This window comes from Anomaloglossus baeobatrachus, chromosome 8 (genome assembly GCF_048569485.1).
Source record: "Anomaloglossus baeobatrachus isolate aAnoBae1 chromosome 8, aAnoBae1.hap1, whole genome shotgun sequence".
NCBI lineage: Eukaryota > Metazoa > Chordata > Amphibia > Anura > Aromobatidae > Anomaloglossus > Anomaloglossus baeobatrachus.
In genome coordinates this window covers 247,522,779-247,537,895 of record NC_134360.1, presented here as the reverse complement: position 1 = coordinate 247,537,895, position 15,117 = coordinate 247,522,779, and the positions used below count along the sequence as shown (strand labels likewise).

At 43.2% G+C, this 15,117-nt stretch overlaps 1 protein-coding gene across 1 annotated transcript in view; it reads left to right on the top strand.

Annotated features, from left to right (window-relative positions):
* COL24A1 (collagen type XXIV alpha 1 chain) overlaps positions 1-15,117 on the top strand; it is a 382,434-nt gene that overhangs the window by 226,529 nt on the left and 140,788 nt on the right. Inside the window, exons 23-24 of the mRNA XM_075320523.1 lie at positions 5,912-5,965; positions 7,615-7,659. Coding sequence (XP_075176638.1) covers positions 5,912-5,965; positions 7,615-7,659 — 99 coding nt within the window. The remainder of the gene's footprint in view (positions 1-5,911; positions 5,966-7,614; positions 7,660-15,117) is intronic.

The following is a 15,117-nucleotide window of genomic DNA, read 5'->3' as shown; positions in this document are numbered from 1 at the left end:
GGGGGCTTTGCTGCTGAAACTGTTGGGGATTTATTCAAAATTGAAGGCATACTGAACCAGCATGGCTACCACAGCATCTTGCAGCGGCATGCTATTCCATCCGGTTTGCGTTTAGTTGGACCATCATTTATTTTTCAATAGGACAATGACCCCAAACACACCTCCAGGCTGTGTAAGGGCTATTTGACTTAGAAGGAGAGTGATTGGGTGCTATGCCAGATGACCTGACCTCCACAGTCACCAGACCTGAACCCAATTGAGATGGTTTGGGGTGAGCTGGACCGCAGAGTGAAGGCAAAAGGGCCAACAAGTGCTAATCATCTCTGGGAACTCCTTCAAGACTGTTGGAAAACCATTTCCGGTGACTACCTCTTGAAGCTCATCAAGAGAATGCCAAGAGTGTGCAAAGCAGTAATCAAAACAAAAGGTGGCTACTTTGAAGAACCTAGAATATAAGACATATTTTCAGTTGTTTCACACTTTTTTAAGTATTTCATTCCACATGTGTTAATTCATAGTTTTGATGCCTTCAATGTGAATCTACCATTTTCAGAGTCTTAAAAATAAAGAAAACTCTTTGAATAAGAAGGTGTGTCCAAACTTTTGGTCTGTACTGTATATTATTGGAGCAAGTCCAGAGAAGAGCAATCAAGATGGTAGAAGGTCTGCAAACCATGTCATATGAAGACTAGCTAAAAGCACTAGCAATGTTTAGTTTGCAAAAAAGAGAAGGCTGAGAGGAGATTTAATAGTGGTCTACAAATCGGAAGACACAGTGCAGAAGGAACTGCCCTATTTTCATTAGCACAAGGAAATACAAGAAGCAATGGGATGAAACTAAACGGAAGAAGATTCAGATAAGACATTAGGAAAAACTTTCTGACAGTGAAGGCAGTCAGAAAGTGGAACAGGCAACCACAAGAGGCAGTGAGGGCAGTCAGAAAGTGGAACAGGCTGCCACCGGAGGCAGTGAGGGCAGTCAGAAAGTGGAACAGGCTGCCACCGGAGGCAGTGAGGGCAGTCAGAAAGTGGAACAGGCTGCCACCGGAGGCAGTGAGGGCAGTCAGAAAGTGGAACAGGCTGCCACCGGAGGCAGTGAGGGCAGTCAGAAAGTGGAACAGGCTGCCACCGGAGGCAGTGAGGGCAGTCAGAAAGTGGAACAGGCTGCCACCAGAGGCAGTGAGGGCAGTCAGAAAGTGGAACAGGCTGCCACCGGAGGCAGTGAGAGCAGTCAGAAAGTGGAACAGGCTGCCACCGGAGGCAGTGAGGGCAGTCAGAAAGTGGAACAGGCTGCCACCGGAGGCAGTGAGGGCAGTCAGAAAGTGGAACAGGCAACCACAAGAGGCAGTGAGGGCAGTCAGAAAGTGGAACAGGCTGCCACCGGAGGCAGTGAGAGCAGTCAAAAAGTGGAACAGGCTGCCACCGGAGGCAGTGAGCTCTCCATAAATGGAAAAATTCAAGCAGAAACTGGCTAAACATATAGCTGGGATGATTTAGGAAAACCGGCACTCGCAGGGGGTTGGACACGATGGCCTTTGAGGTCCCTTCCAACTCTACCATTGTATGATTCTGTAGTGATCATATCCTATTACTTTGCAAGTAAGACAAGTAACAAGGATCGTGGAGTAGTATCATTGGCTGAATTGTGTTGAATGTAGGCATAGAGTAACACAAGGAGTAAAAATGAAAAGTAGAGGAAAATCTAATCCTGCATTGAAAATGCCCAAGTTGTTTACGAGAACGTATAAAAAGAAGACAATGGCTCTTTATAAATCTTAGGGATTAAATTAAGCGTCTAAGACCCACAATAGCCATTTACTGTTAAAGCACAGAAGCAAAATGCCACTGCCTTGGAGACACTAAAAAAGGGTTCATGTCTCGAGTGCTGAAGAATGAAGGATATTACTGGATGTGAGGGTCACATCATTGGCGCACAGTCAACCACATACCGGTCTCTTCAGCCAAGACCTTTTGTTACACAGACAATAGGACGACGGTAGTAAAAAATAAATAATCTACTGGAGACAATGGATCTCGAGAATAAATTAGGAAAAGTAGCTCCACAATTTATTTTATTTTTTTTTTTTTATAATGGTTCATGGAATGGAATTTTAAAGGGATTTTCCATTTTGAATTTCTTTAGCCAGTAGGCTTCCACAAGCTAAGAATAATAAAATCAGTCCCTTGTTCCAGTGCCATCTATCCACCATTGCTCCAGGATGCTGCAGCCAATCACTGAGCTCAGTAACTCTGCCGATGTAGCCTGCACGAGCTGCTGAATTCAGCGATTGGCTGCAGAGGTCATGTGCGCTGTACTCATGACATCACCGCTGCTGCCTACAAACAATAACCAAAAGCAGCAGTGGAGAGTGGAAGCCGGAGAAAGCGAGTACTGTCACGCTGGGTGTGGGGAAGTACCATGCGAATGGCGACAAGGAAGGGAATGATGGTGACCCCCTGACCAAACCTTTCGCTGGCCCTGGCTCCACTGACCACTCTAGATAGAGGTAGCACACCTATGCGCCGAGCACGATACCTGACCCTGAATGATCCTAGAACTGGGTCCTAGGTAGGGAATGAGTGGGATGAGCACTTAGGGCTGGTTCACACTAAGCGAAAGCGACAACGAGGTCGCTGTTACGTCACCATTTTCTGTGACGTAACAGCGACCTTGTAAGTCGCTGTTATGATCACTGCTTAGCTGTCAAACACAGCAGCCGAAGCAGCGATCATAACCGCGAGAGCAGGGAGCCGCGCACACTGCTTAGCGCTGGCTCCTTGCTCTCCTAGCTACAGTACACATCGGGTTAATTAACCCGATGTGTACTGCAGCTACATGTGCAGAGAGCAGGGAGCCGCGCACACTGCTTAGCGCTGGCTCCTTGCTCTCCTAGCTACAGTACACATCGGGTTAATTAACCCGATGTGTACTGCAGCTACATGTGCAGAGAGCAGGGTGCTGCGCACACTGCTTAGCGCTGGCTCCTTGCTCTCCTAGCTACAGTACACATCGGGTTAATTAACCCGATGTGTACTGCAGCTACATGTGCAGAGAGCAGGGAGCCGCGCACACTGCTTAGCGCTGGCTCCTTGCTCTCCTAGCTACAGTACACATCGGGTTAATTAACCCGATGTGTACTGCAGCTACATGTGCAGAGAGCCGGAGCCGGCAGCACAGGCAGCGTGAGAGCTGCGGAGGCTGGTAACTAAGGTAAATATCGGGTAACCACCTTGGTTACCCGATGTTTACCCTGGTTACAGCTTACCGCAGCTGCCAGATGCCGGCTCCTGCTCCCTGCTCGCTTCATTTCGTCGCTCTCTCGCTGTCACACACAGCGATCTGTGTGTCACAGTGGGAGAGCGCCTTTGAAGAAAACGAACCAGGGCTGTGTGTAACGAGCAGCGATCTCGCAGCAGGGGCCAGATCGCTGCTCAGTGTCACACACAGCGAGATCGCTAATGAGGTCACTGTTGCGTCACCAAAACCGTGCCGTAGCAGCGATTTCGGTAGCGATCTCGCTATGTGTGAAGCACCCGTCAGTCAACCCCACTAATCTCTAAATAAAACAGAGGGAGCATACACAGGGGAAAGTACATAAACAACTTATCTCCAGGAAGACTCAGGGAGAGATGAAGCAATGAACCACAAAGTTTCTTCAGATGGATACAAGCCAATTGCTTGCATCCAGGGCCTGTGTAGGCTTCTAATGCTCGGTTCACACACAACGACAGCGATGTCGCTGTTACGTCACCATTTCCTGTGACGTAACAGCGACCTTACATGATCGCTAGTTAGCTGTCAAACATGTAATTTTAAGCAGTGATGGAGCAGCGATCATAGCGACCTCGACTGTCGTTGGGACGTGTCACACGCGTCGCTGTGTGACGACTCAGACCCTGATAGAGGCGTGGTGTTTACCCCTAGACATGTTTTGCGTTGCCTCTTTTCACGCCCCTCTGTTCCGATTGGTGATCACTACAGCGTCTTTGCGTTGCATTTTTCACGCCCCTCTGTTCTGATTGGTGATCACTACAGCGGCGCCTGACTGGGTGACCGTGCCAAACAAAGGAAGATACAAAGAACGACACACTAGCGACACCAGACAGAGACTCTACTATGTGGAACAAAGAATGGAACTTAAAGAATGAAATCACTGTAATGCCTTCGGCAAATTACCCAATCGGAACACTGTTGTGACCACCAATCGGAGTCGTGTGGGCGTTGTAAAATACACCGCAAAAAACACGCCCTTGTCCTGCCTTCAGTCCTACGTCACTGCCTTCAGCGTCGTCGCGACCGTCGCTGCTGCGGTGTCAAACACAAGGATGTATGTGGCGCAGCGGAATAGCAGCGATCAAAAAATGACCTGGAGCATTCAAGAGCGAGCAGCGATCTCGCAGCAGGGGTCTGATCGTTGTTATGTGTCACACACAGTGACGTCGTTGTTGAGGTCGCTGCTACATCACAGAAAATGGCGACTTAGCAGCGATGTCGTTGTCGCTGTGTGTGACACCACCATTAGTCTATCACAAGCAAAGAGTAAAGGGGGCTTTACACGCTGCGACATCGCTAATGCGAACTCGTTGGGGTCACGGAATTGGTGACGCACATCCGGCCGGCATTAGCGATGCCATTGTGTGTGACACCGATGAGCAATTTTGCATTGTTGCAAAAATGTGCAAAATCGCTCATCGGTGACATGGGGGTCCATTCTCAAAAATCGTTACTGCAGCAGTAACGAGGTTGTTCCTCGTTCCTGCGGCAGCACACATCGCTCCGTGTGACACCGCAGGAACGAGGAAGCTCTCCTTACCTGCCTCCCGGCTGCAATGCGGAAGGAAGGAGGTGGGTGGGATGTTATGTCCCGCTCATCTCCGCCCCTCCGCTTCAATTGGGCGGCCGCTCAGATACGTCGCTGTGACGCCGCACGGACTGCCCCCTTAGAAAGGAGGCGGTTCGCCGGTCACAGCGACGTCGCCGGGCAGGTAAGTATGTGTGACGGGTCTGCGCAATGTTGTGCGGCACGGGCAGCGATTTGCCCGTGTCGCACAACAGATGGGGGCGGGTACCCACACTAGCAATATCGGGACCGATATCACAGTGTGTAAAGCGGCCTTAACAGTAAATGAGAGTATTTAAAGACACAAGGGATGTGTCGATGATTAACAGCTGAAAGGTGAAGGGTCCTAAAGGGAAAGGGATAAACCCCAAGCAGGGAAAAAGGGAAAATCAGGGACTAGCTTGTGTAGCCAAAGGGTGCAATAGTATATTATTTTTAGCTATCGTAAATACACAGCTTTGTGTAATGTGTATGTGGGCTCTAAGGCTACGGGCAGAAGAAACCTGCAAGTTGAAAGCCCCTTTAAGTATTTTCAGTGTTCAAAACCCCCACCCCATTGAAATGTCAAAATATTATCAAGCCCTTGACCACATTGCTAAATAGTTTGACCCACAATAGTGATGTGAAGCTGTTACCCAATATTTATTTGTGGGGCGACCTGTTCAACCGGCCGCCTCCGTGATTCCTAAGATTTGTGTCCAATTCTATTACTGATATTCTAAAAGTATATTGTAATGTGAACTTTATTCTGAGGGGTTTTCGGCTTTGCTCAGTGCCATTTTTATTAGAGAATAAGTTTCTGGCCCTCTTTTGGGATTCTAAGCAATCAGCAGCAATCTACAAGTCACCAGCAAGTGTTTAGTTCCCCTGCAGCGCCTCCACAGGAGAAATGAAGCGTTACATTGTGATCAATGCAATGTGTAAAGCAAGGATGTGCCACGTCCATCCACTCATTCAGATCTGATAACTCATATTTACCTAATTAAAGGGATATCGGGGGTGATGATGTAGAAAACCAAAAGTTTTATTTACAAAATAAATGATCTTCTTCTTCTCTAATTTGTTGTCAGGGAAGACCGGGACGTAAAGGCTATGCTGGAGAACAAGGAGCAGAAGGCTTGAAGGTGATTTATCTGTTACCAAGAAAGTTCAACGTCTTCTAAGAATATGGCCATGGAGATTCTCAGACATGCTCGGGATGAGATCACCATCTGGGACATGAAATTGCTTCCTCTTCCTCCTCCTCGGCATTTCTTGGCTGTTATATCAATAGAGGTTTATTGCTGCAGAGAAATTAATATGTTTTGCCTTTAATTAATAGTGAACTACTACACGTGGATCTCACAGTCTTATAGCAAAGTCTAGTATATAAAACACACAGTGATGCAATAGGATTTGAGAATTGTTTTACTTTTTTACATTTATTTTCTTTTATATTTTTAATTAATTTCTTGTATTGCTCCAAAACATTTCATGCTGGTGTACAGAGCATGCAATCACATATGCCCTCCTGCAAAAAATGATGACTGTGTATACAACAGCTGCAGGCTTACACTGTGAAGGGACTGTGGTAATCTGCCAGCAGGTGGCGCTGTGTTAACTGTTATACTTTGTTTATATGCATATAGTACCTCTGTGCATTCCAGCCCGAATGTGACCATTAATGTGTATAAAGGGGGCTGGCCGACTGGTTTATTTCAATAGCAAAGTCAACCCCTTTTTTTGATTTATAGACCGAAAAAGGGGGCTGGCTTAACTATTGAAATGAGTCCACCAGTCCCTTTTAAGTATCACTGGTCACATTCTGATACAGGTAGCTCTCTTCTGTGTCAAACCAGTGCAGATTAAAGGCCGTCAAAAAAACATTACGCCATGAAAACGCATCAACATCCTGAAACCAAGGCACAGATGGGGTGACAGAGATGACCCACTCCATCTATTAAAGGGAATCTGTCACCAGGTTTTTGCCACCTAATCTGAGAGCAGCATAACGTAGTGACAAAGATCCTGATTCCAGCGATGTGTCACTTACTGAGTTGCTTAGTGTAGTTTTGATAAAATCACTGTTTAATCAGCAGGAGATTATCATTACAGGACTACTTGGCATGCTGCCAGGTAGTCCAGCATATTCATGAGCTCTGTATAACTGCTAGATCTGCAGCAGAGAAAACATTACTTTTATCAAAAAGACAGTAAACAGCTCAGTGAGTGACACATCGCTGGAATCAGGGTCTCTGTCTCTACATTATGCTGCTCTCAGATGGGGGAGCAAAAACCTGGTGACGGAATTCTTTTAAATGTTTGGATGCTGCTTCTGGCCACAGCATATGGGGATTGTAAAGGGGTTGTCCACTACTTGGATCATCAAAATATTATATTAGGAGATCTGAAAACCTGGCCCACCCATCAGTCGCCTATTCACTATCACCTTTGGCGGCATGCAGATGTAAACTGTGTATGGAGTGGAAAAGCACAGCGCCTCAGTGTTTAGTGGCCACTGCCAGGTACTGCAGATCAGCCTCAGATGTAGGGAATATGAGCTGAGCTGCAGCGCCTGGGACGGTCGTGGTGCAGGGCTGTGCCGGTTTGGCACCGTACACTGCCCTGATACAGATCGCCGCTAATAGATGGGGGTGCCGGGTGTTGACCTGCACATTTCTTATATTGATGTCCTAGAAAAGGTCTTCAATATAAAATGAGTGACCACCCTTACGGGATTTAGCGCTCTGTTGCAGGTATTCTATGTAACCATTGTTTTTATTTTCTTCCTCAGGGTGAAGTTGGAGATATCGGAAACATCGGAAAAATTGGTGAAGCGGTAAGTTTTGTCCTAGTTTTCATTAGTGATTACAAACACTGATTTTTCGGTTCATACTCGAAGTAAAAAATACCAAAAATATTTCAATGTTTTCATTTTCATAAATGAAAATTTCTGCTGAAAGAACGTCAGGTAAATGGTCACACGGGGTCCTATTTCCTCCTGAAGAGATACCGGAGCTCCCGCAAGTTACAATGGCCGCATATGTTCTACGCACAGCAGCATTTCTGCTCCAAGATTCCTTCACACCACAACTAGATAAGCTTAGAGACCTCTGATCTGTGACACAAACGACTGATTTACTAGTGTCAGTAACGCTGGTGGCACCACAGTACGGTACTACACAGTACGGTACTACACAGTACAGTACTACACAGTACAGTACTACACAGTACGGTACTACACAGTACGGTACTACACAGTATACAATACTATACAGTACAGTACTACACAGTAAGGTACTACACAGTACGGTATTACACAGTAAGGTACTACACAGTAAGGTACTACACAGTACAGTACTACATAGTACGGTACTACACAGTAAGGTACTACACAGTACAGTACTACACAGTAAGGTACTACACAATACAGTACTACACAGTAAGGTACTGCACAATACACTACTACACAGTAAGGAACTACTCAGTACAGTACTACACAGTACAGTACTACACAGTACAGTACTACTCAGTACAGTACTACTCAGTACAGTACTACACAGTAAGGTACTACACAGTACTACACAATCACAATACGGTACTACACAGTAAGGTACTACACAGTACTACACAATCACAATACGGTACTACACAGTAAGGTACTACACAGTACAGTACTACATAGTATGTTACTACACAATACAGTACTACACAGTAAGGTACTACACAGTACGGTACTAAACAGTACACTACAACACAGTACAGTACTACACAGTACAGTACTACACAGTAAGGTACTGCACAATACACTACTACACAGTAAGGAACTACTCAGTACAGTACTACACAGTACAGTACTACTCAGTACAGTACTAGTCAGTACAGTACTACACAGTAAGGTACTACACAGTACTACACAATCACAATACGGTACTACACAGTAAGGTACTACACAGTACTACACAATCACAATACGGTACTACACAGTAAGGTACTACACAGTACTACACAATCACAATACGGTACTACACAGTAAGGTACTACACAGTACAGTACTACATAGTATGTTACTACACAATACAGTACTACACAGTAAGGTACTACAGAGTACGGTACTACACAGTACACTACAACACAGTACAGTACTACACAGAGGCATACCTCCAATGCTGCTCTGTAGCACGTGAGTTATAGGGGGCAGTACTGAGCAGCCCACCCTCTGCCCGCGTCCACCTACTTCTGGAAGCCTGGTCCGGACTCCTTAGTCCCGATAACCATTGTGGCCAGAATCCTCAGCAGATTCAGCTGCCCAGGACATACAACCAAGTATTCTTACATTTCTAAATAACCTTTTCTGTGACTTCATCGAGGCACTGTGACCCCGTCATTCCCTGCTTGTGCCTCTTGGTTTCAACATACAATACTATTTTTATTTTTTTGGGGACAAAAGGTGTAATTTGGAAATTTGCTCTGGGTCCTCATAATTTCTGGTAGTACATGTTCTGTCAAGCTTTTTACCTGTGCCAGTTAGACAACAGTTAACGGGGGCTCCATTTTTTTCGCGTCTTGGACACTTTTTATGGTTTGTCCAACAATGGTGCACAGACGCAATGGAAAATTGGGACTCAAAAGGAGACAAGGGGCCAAAATTTTGAGGCAAATTATTGGCATAAACTAAACCAAGGTGGTGTAAAGTTAGGATAGACCAAAGTCTCACACATGCGGCACCTGAGGCTGCATTACAGTGGGGAAAAAAGTCATTAGTCAGCCCCCAAATGTGCGCATTCTCCCACTTATAAAGATGAGGTCGGTCTGTAATTGACATCATAGGTGACCACAACTATGAGAGACAAAATGAGAAAACAAATCCAGAAAATCACCGCATCTGATTTGGAAGATTTTTTTGCAAATTATGGTGGAAAATAAGTATTTGGTCAATAACAAAAGTTTGTCTCAATATTTTGTTCTATATCCTTTGTTGGCAATGACAAAGGTGAAACGTTTTCTGTAAGTCTTCACAAGGTTGGCACACACTGTTGGTGGTATGTTGGCCCATTCCTCCATGCAGATCTCCTCTAGAGCAGTGATGTTTTGGGCCTCTCACTGGGCAACATGGACTTTCAACTCCCTCCAAAGGTTTTCTATGAAGTGTAGATGTGGAGACTGGCTAGGCCACTCCAGCACCTTCATATGCTTCTTACGAAGTCACTCCTTCATTGCCCTGGTGGTGTGCTTGGGATCATTATCGTGCTGAAAGACCCAGCCTCGTTTCATCTTCAATGCTTTGCTGATGGAAGGAGGTTTGCACTGAAAATCTCACGATACATGGTCCCATTCATTCTTTCATATACACGGATCAGTCGTTCTGGTCCCTTTCCAGAGAAACAGCCCCAAAGCATGATGTTGCCACCCCCATGCTTCACAGTAGGTATGGTGTTCTTTGAATGCAACTCAGAATTCTGTCTCCTCCAAACACGATGAGTTGTGTTTCGACCAAACCATTCTACTTTGGTTTCATCAGACCATATGGCATTCTCCCAATACTCTTCTGGATAATCCAAATACTCTCTAGCAAACTTCAGACGGGCCCGGACATGTACTGGCTTAAGCAGGGGGACACGTCTGGCACTGCAGGATCTGAGCCCCTGGCAACGTAGTGTGTTACTGATGGTAGCCTTTGTTACGGTGGTCCCAGCACTATGCAGGTCATTCACTGTGAGCTCTTGCGTGAAGCCCCAGATCGAGGGAGATCATCAGTGGTCTTGTATGTCTTCCTTTTTCTTATTATTGCTCCCACAGTTGATTTCATCACACCAAGCTGCTTGCCTATTGCAGATTCAGTCTTCCCAGCCTGGTGCAGAGCTACAATTTTGTTTCTGGTGTTCTTCGACAGCTCTTTGGTCTTCACCATAGTGGAGTTTGGAGTGTGACTGAGGTTGTGGACAGGTGTCTTTTATACTGATAACAAGTTCAAACAAGTGCCATTACTACAGGTAATGAGTGGAGGACAGAGGAGCCTCTTATAGAAGAAGTTACAGGTCTGTGAGAGACCAAAATCTTGCATGTTTTTAGGTGACTAAATACTTATTTTCCACCATAATTTGCAAAACAAATCTTGACAAATCAGACGCGGTGATTTTCTGGATTTGTTTTCTCGTTTTGTCTCTCATAGTTGTGGTCACCTATGATGTCAATTACAGGCAAATCTAATCTTTATAAGTAATAATAATAAATCTTTATTTCTATAGCGCCAACATATTCCGCAGCGCTTTACAATTCAGGAGGTTCATATATAAACAAATAACAGTTATAGAAAATACAATATTTAGAGTGTGGGGAAAAAAAAAGAGATAACCTTGTCGTGAGAGCTTACAATCTACAATGAGATGGGGGGGGGCAAGGTACAAGTGCTTATTTACAATGACAATCCAGCCGCCATCTCAAGGAAATGGGGGATAGATAATGGCTTCCTGGACCAGTTGGCCAGAAGAAGTGGGAGAACTTGCACAATTGGGGGCCGACTAAATACTTTCTTCCCCGATGTCTGTGAATTACAGGCATCAAAGCTCCTATGATGATTACAGCCCGGTCCAGGGGCCCTCTGACACCAGAACATCATTTGGATGCACATTCAATTGATATGTATTGCAATGCAGAGACCAGCTCTTTGCACCACAATACCAACACCAACACCAGCCAATCAGAGGCTAGCAGCTGACATCAGTGTGCAACATATGATGTCACTGCCATGTTCTGCCCCAGTTGTGGGAAAAAAAGAGGATGCTGTTCTCCAAGGGAGCAAGGACAGGTGGGAAGAATCATTTTTGTGTGTGTGTGAAGAGTGGCAGGGGCATTGTTTTTTTTTTTGATTATCAAATAAACCCGATGAAATAATACAAAATCATTAAGCAAAATTGTGTTCCGCTTAGTGCAAGTCCTCAGCGAGTGTTGAATAATATTGCAATTCAAAACCGTCAAAAAGAGAATGCCGGTGTCATGCGCAACCTTCTCGGCACTTTATTCGTCTTAAATCACATAACAATTAGTAGAAAAAAAATGGACAAGACGTTTAAGTGCTGAACTCAAGTATCAAAATGTGGTTGTAACTCTGGAGAGATCGGCAAAGAAAGCATTTGCATTAGTCATCCGTAATGCTTGGTACCTGGTTGTGCATTGCATCCCCGGCATTCTTATGAATGCAGTTTCCTTGTATTTATAATACCAGCGATTTTTTTCTATTTGTGTCAAAAATGGGCTTCATTATTTTCTGAAAAAATGCTTCAACTTTTGCACACTGGCGCTGCCATATGGCTGTGCCTGGAATTGCAGCTCATCCGCAGTCACGAGCCGGTGGATGCAACTAGACCCACTGTATCGAGAAGCTGCATTCAGGAATACAACTACCAACCACACAAAGACTTCGGATATGTATATTCTAAATATGAAAATATTCACAAAAGATATTTAAAGGGCATACAAAAATAAAAATGAGAGATATAGTCCTGTGATCAAGGACATCAAAAATATAAGGAAATTAGAAGCAGAGGTCACCTGCATCATCTGCACAGAGCGTGCCGCAGAGGAGCTTGTTTACCTCCAATCATTATTCCAGCGAGGTGGCAGGCTGCCATCTTCCTGTTTTGAAGGGAAATGTTTTATCTGCACCATTTGAGGTATGCAAACCTTATCATGAATGCTTTGATCAGAGGACGGCTATTGAAAGCTTGATCTGCACAGACTAATAATAAGGGCTGGAGAAGGACACGTTAGCTGGGTTGCAGCATGTTGCCTGTAGAACATATAGGGGCACTTTTATGGATATGAACATCAGTACAGCGTGCAGATGTATTTTCCAATTATTTGGTAAACTTACAGCTGTAAAATAATTATTCCATATGTCATAAACTTAATTTCATATTTTGACACGATAAGAGAGTGGAACGCAGGTGGCAGACGTTTTTGTAACACCTGAACCCGCACCAAAACTTTTTTTTTCTATAGTGTGTTGAAATGAAAGGAGAAAAAAAAATGTTTTCCTTGCTTCCTCTTCTTTCTCTCTTCTTCTTTCTCCATTATTCTTCAGTCATGTTTCTTTATTCTTCTTTCTTCTTTCTTCCTAAGTCAGGTTTCTTTATTCTTCTTTCTCCATTCTTCTTCAATCATGTTTCTTTATTCTTCTTTCTCCATTCTTCTTCAGTCATGTTTCTTTATTCTTCTTTCTCCATTCTTCTTCAGTCATGTTTCTTTATTCTTCTTTCTCCATTCTTCTTCAGTCATGTTTCTTTATTCTTCTTTCTCCATTCTTCTTCAGTCATGTTTCTTTATTCTTCTTTCTCCATTCTTCTTCAGTCATGTTTCTTTATTCTTCTTTCTCCATTCTTCTTCAGTCGTGTTTCTTTATTCTTCTTTCTCCATTCTTCTTCAGTCATGTTTCTTTATTCTTCTTTCTCCATTCTTCAGTCATGTTTCTTTATTTTTCTTTCTCCATTCTTCTTCAGTTATGTTTCTTTATTCTTCTTCAGTCATGTTTCTTTATTCTTCTTCAGTCATGTTTCTTTATTCTTCTTTCTCCATTCTTCTTCAGTCGTGTTTCTTTATTCTTCTTCAGTCAGGTTTCTATATTCTTCTTTCTCCATTCTTCTTCAGTCGTGTTTCTTTATTCTTCTTCAGTCAGGTTTCTATATTCTTCTTTCTCCATTCTTCTTCAGTCGTGTTTCTTTATTCTTCTTTCTTCCTAAGTCAGGTTTCTATATTCTTCTTTCTCCATTCTTCTTCAGTCGTGTTTCTTTATTCTTCTTTCTCCATTCTTCTTCAGTCATGTTTCTTTATTCTTCTTTCTCCATTCTTCTTCAGTCAGGTTTCTTTATTCTTCTTTCTCCATTCTTCCTAAGTCATGTTTCTTTATTCTTCTTTCTCCATTCTTCTTCAGTCATGTTTCTTTATTTTTCTTTCTCCATTCTTCTTCAGTCATGTTTCTTTATTCTTCTTCCTCCATTCTTCTTCAGTCATGTTTCTTTATTCTTCTTCCTCCATTCTTCTTCAGTCATGTTTCTTTATTCTTCTTCCTCCATTCTTCTTCAGTCATGTTTCTTTATTCTTCTTCCTCCATTCTTCTTCAGTCATGTTTCTTTATTCTTCTTCCTCCATTCTTCTTCAGTCATGTTTCTTTATTCTTCTTCCTCCATTCTTCTTCAGTCATGTTTCTTTATTCTTCTTCCTCCATTCTTCTTCAGTCATGTTTCTTTATTCTTCTTTCTCCATTCTTCTTCAGTCATGTTTCTATATTCTTCTTTCTCCATTCTTCTTCAGTCATGTTTCTATATTCTTCTTCAGTGATGTTTCTTTATTCTTCTTTTTCCATTCTTCTTCAGTCATGTTTATTTAGTCTTCTTTCTCCATTCTTCTTCAGTCAGGTTTCTATATTCTTCTTTCTCCATTCTTCTTGAGTCAGGTTTCTTTATTCCTCTTTCTCCATTCTTCTTCAGTCATGTTTCTTTATTCTTCTTCCTCCATTCTTCTTCAGTCATGTTTCTTTATTCTTCTTCCTCCATTCTTCTTCAGTCATGTTTCTTTATTCTTCTTCCTCCATTCTTCTTCAGTCATGTTTCTTTATTCTTCTTCCTCCATTCTTCTTCAGTCATGTTTCTTTATTCTTCTTCCTCCATTCTTCTTCAGTCATGTTTCTTTATTCTTCTTCCTCCATTCTTCTTCAGTCATGTTTCTTTATTCTTCTTTCTCCATTCTTCTTCAGTCATGTTTCTATATTCTTCTTTTTCCATTCTTCTTCAGTCAGGTTTCTATATTCTTCTTTCTCCATTCTTCTTCAGTCATGTTTCTATATTCTTCTTCAGTGATGTTTCTTTATTCTTCTTTTTCCATTCTTCTTCAGTCATGTTTATTTAGTCTTCTTTCTCCATTCTTCTTCAGTCAGGTTTCTATATTCTTCTTTCTCCATTCTTCTTGAGTCAGGTTTCTTTATTCCTCTTTCTCCATTTTTCTTCAGTCATGTTTCTTTATTCTTCTTTCTCTATTCTTCTTCAGTCATGTTTCTTTATTCTTCTTCCTCCATTCTTCTTCAGTCATGTTTCTTTATTCTTCTTTCTCCATTCTTCTTCAGTCATGTTTATTTAGTCTTCTTTCTCATCTTCTTTTCCACCTCTGTCACTTTTTTTTTCCATCACCCAGGGGCAGTACAATGTATAGTAACAGTGTCCTGTACCACTTTGGCAGCCAGTTGAACAGTGGTATCCAATAAAGCTACCTCATTAGTGACCCTTTTTAATGGCCCATTCCACCA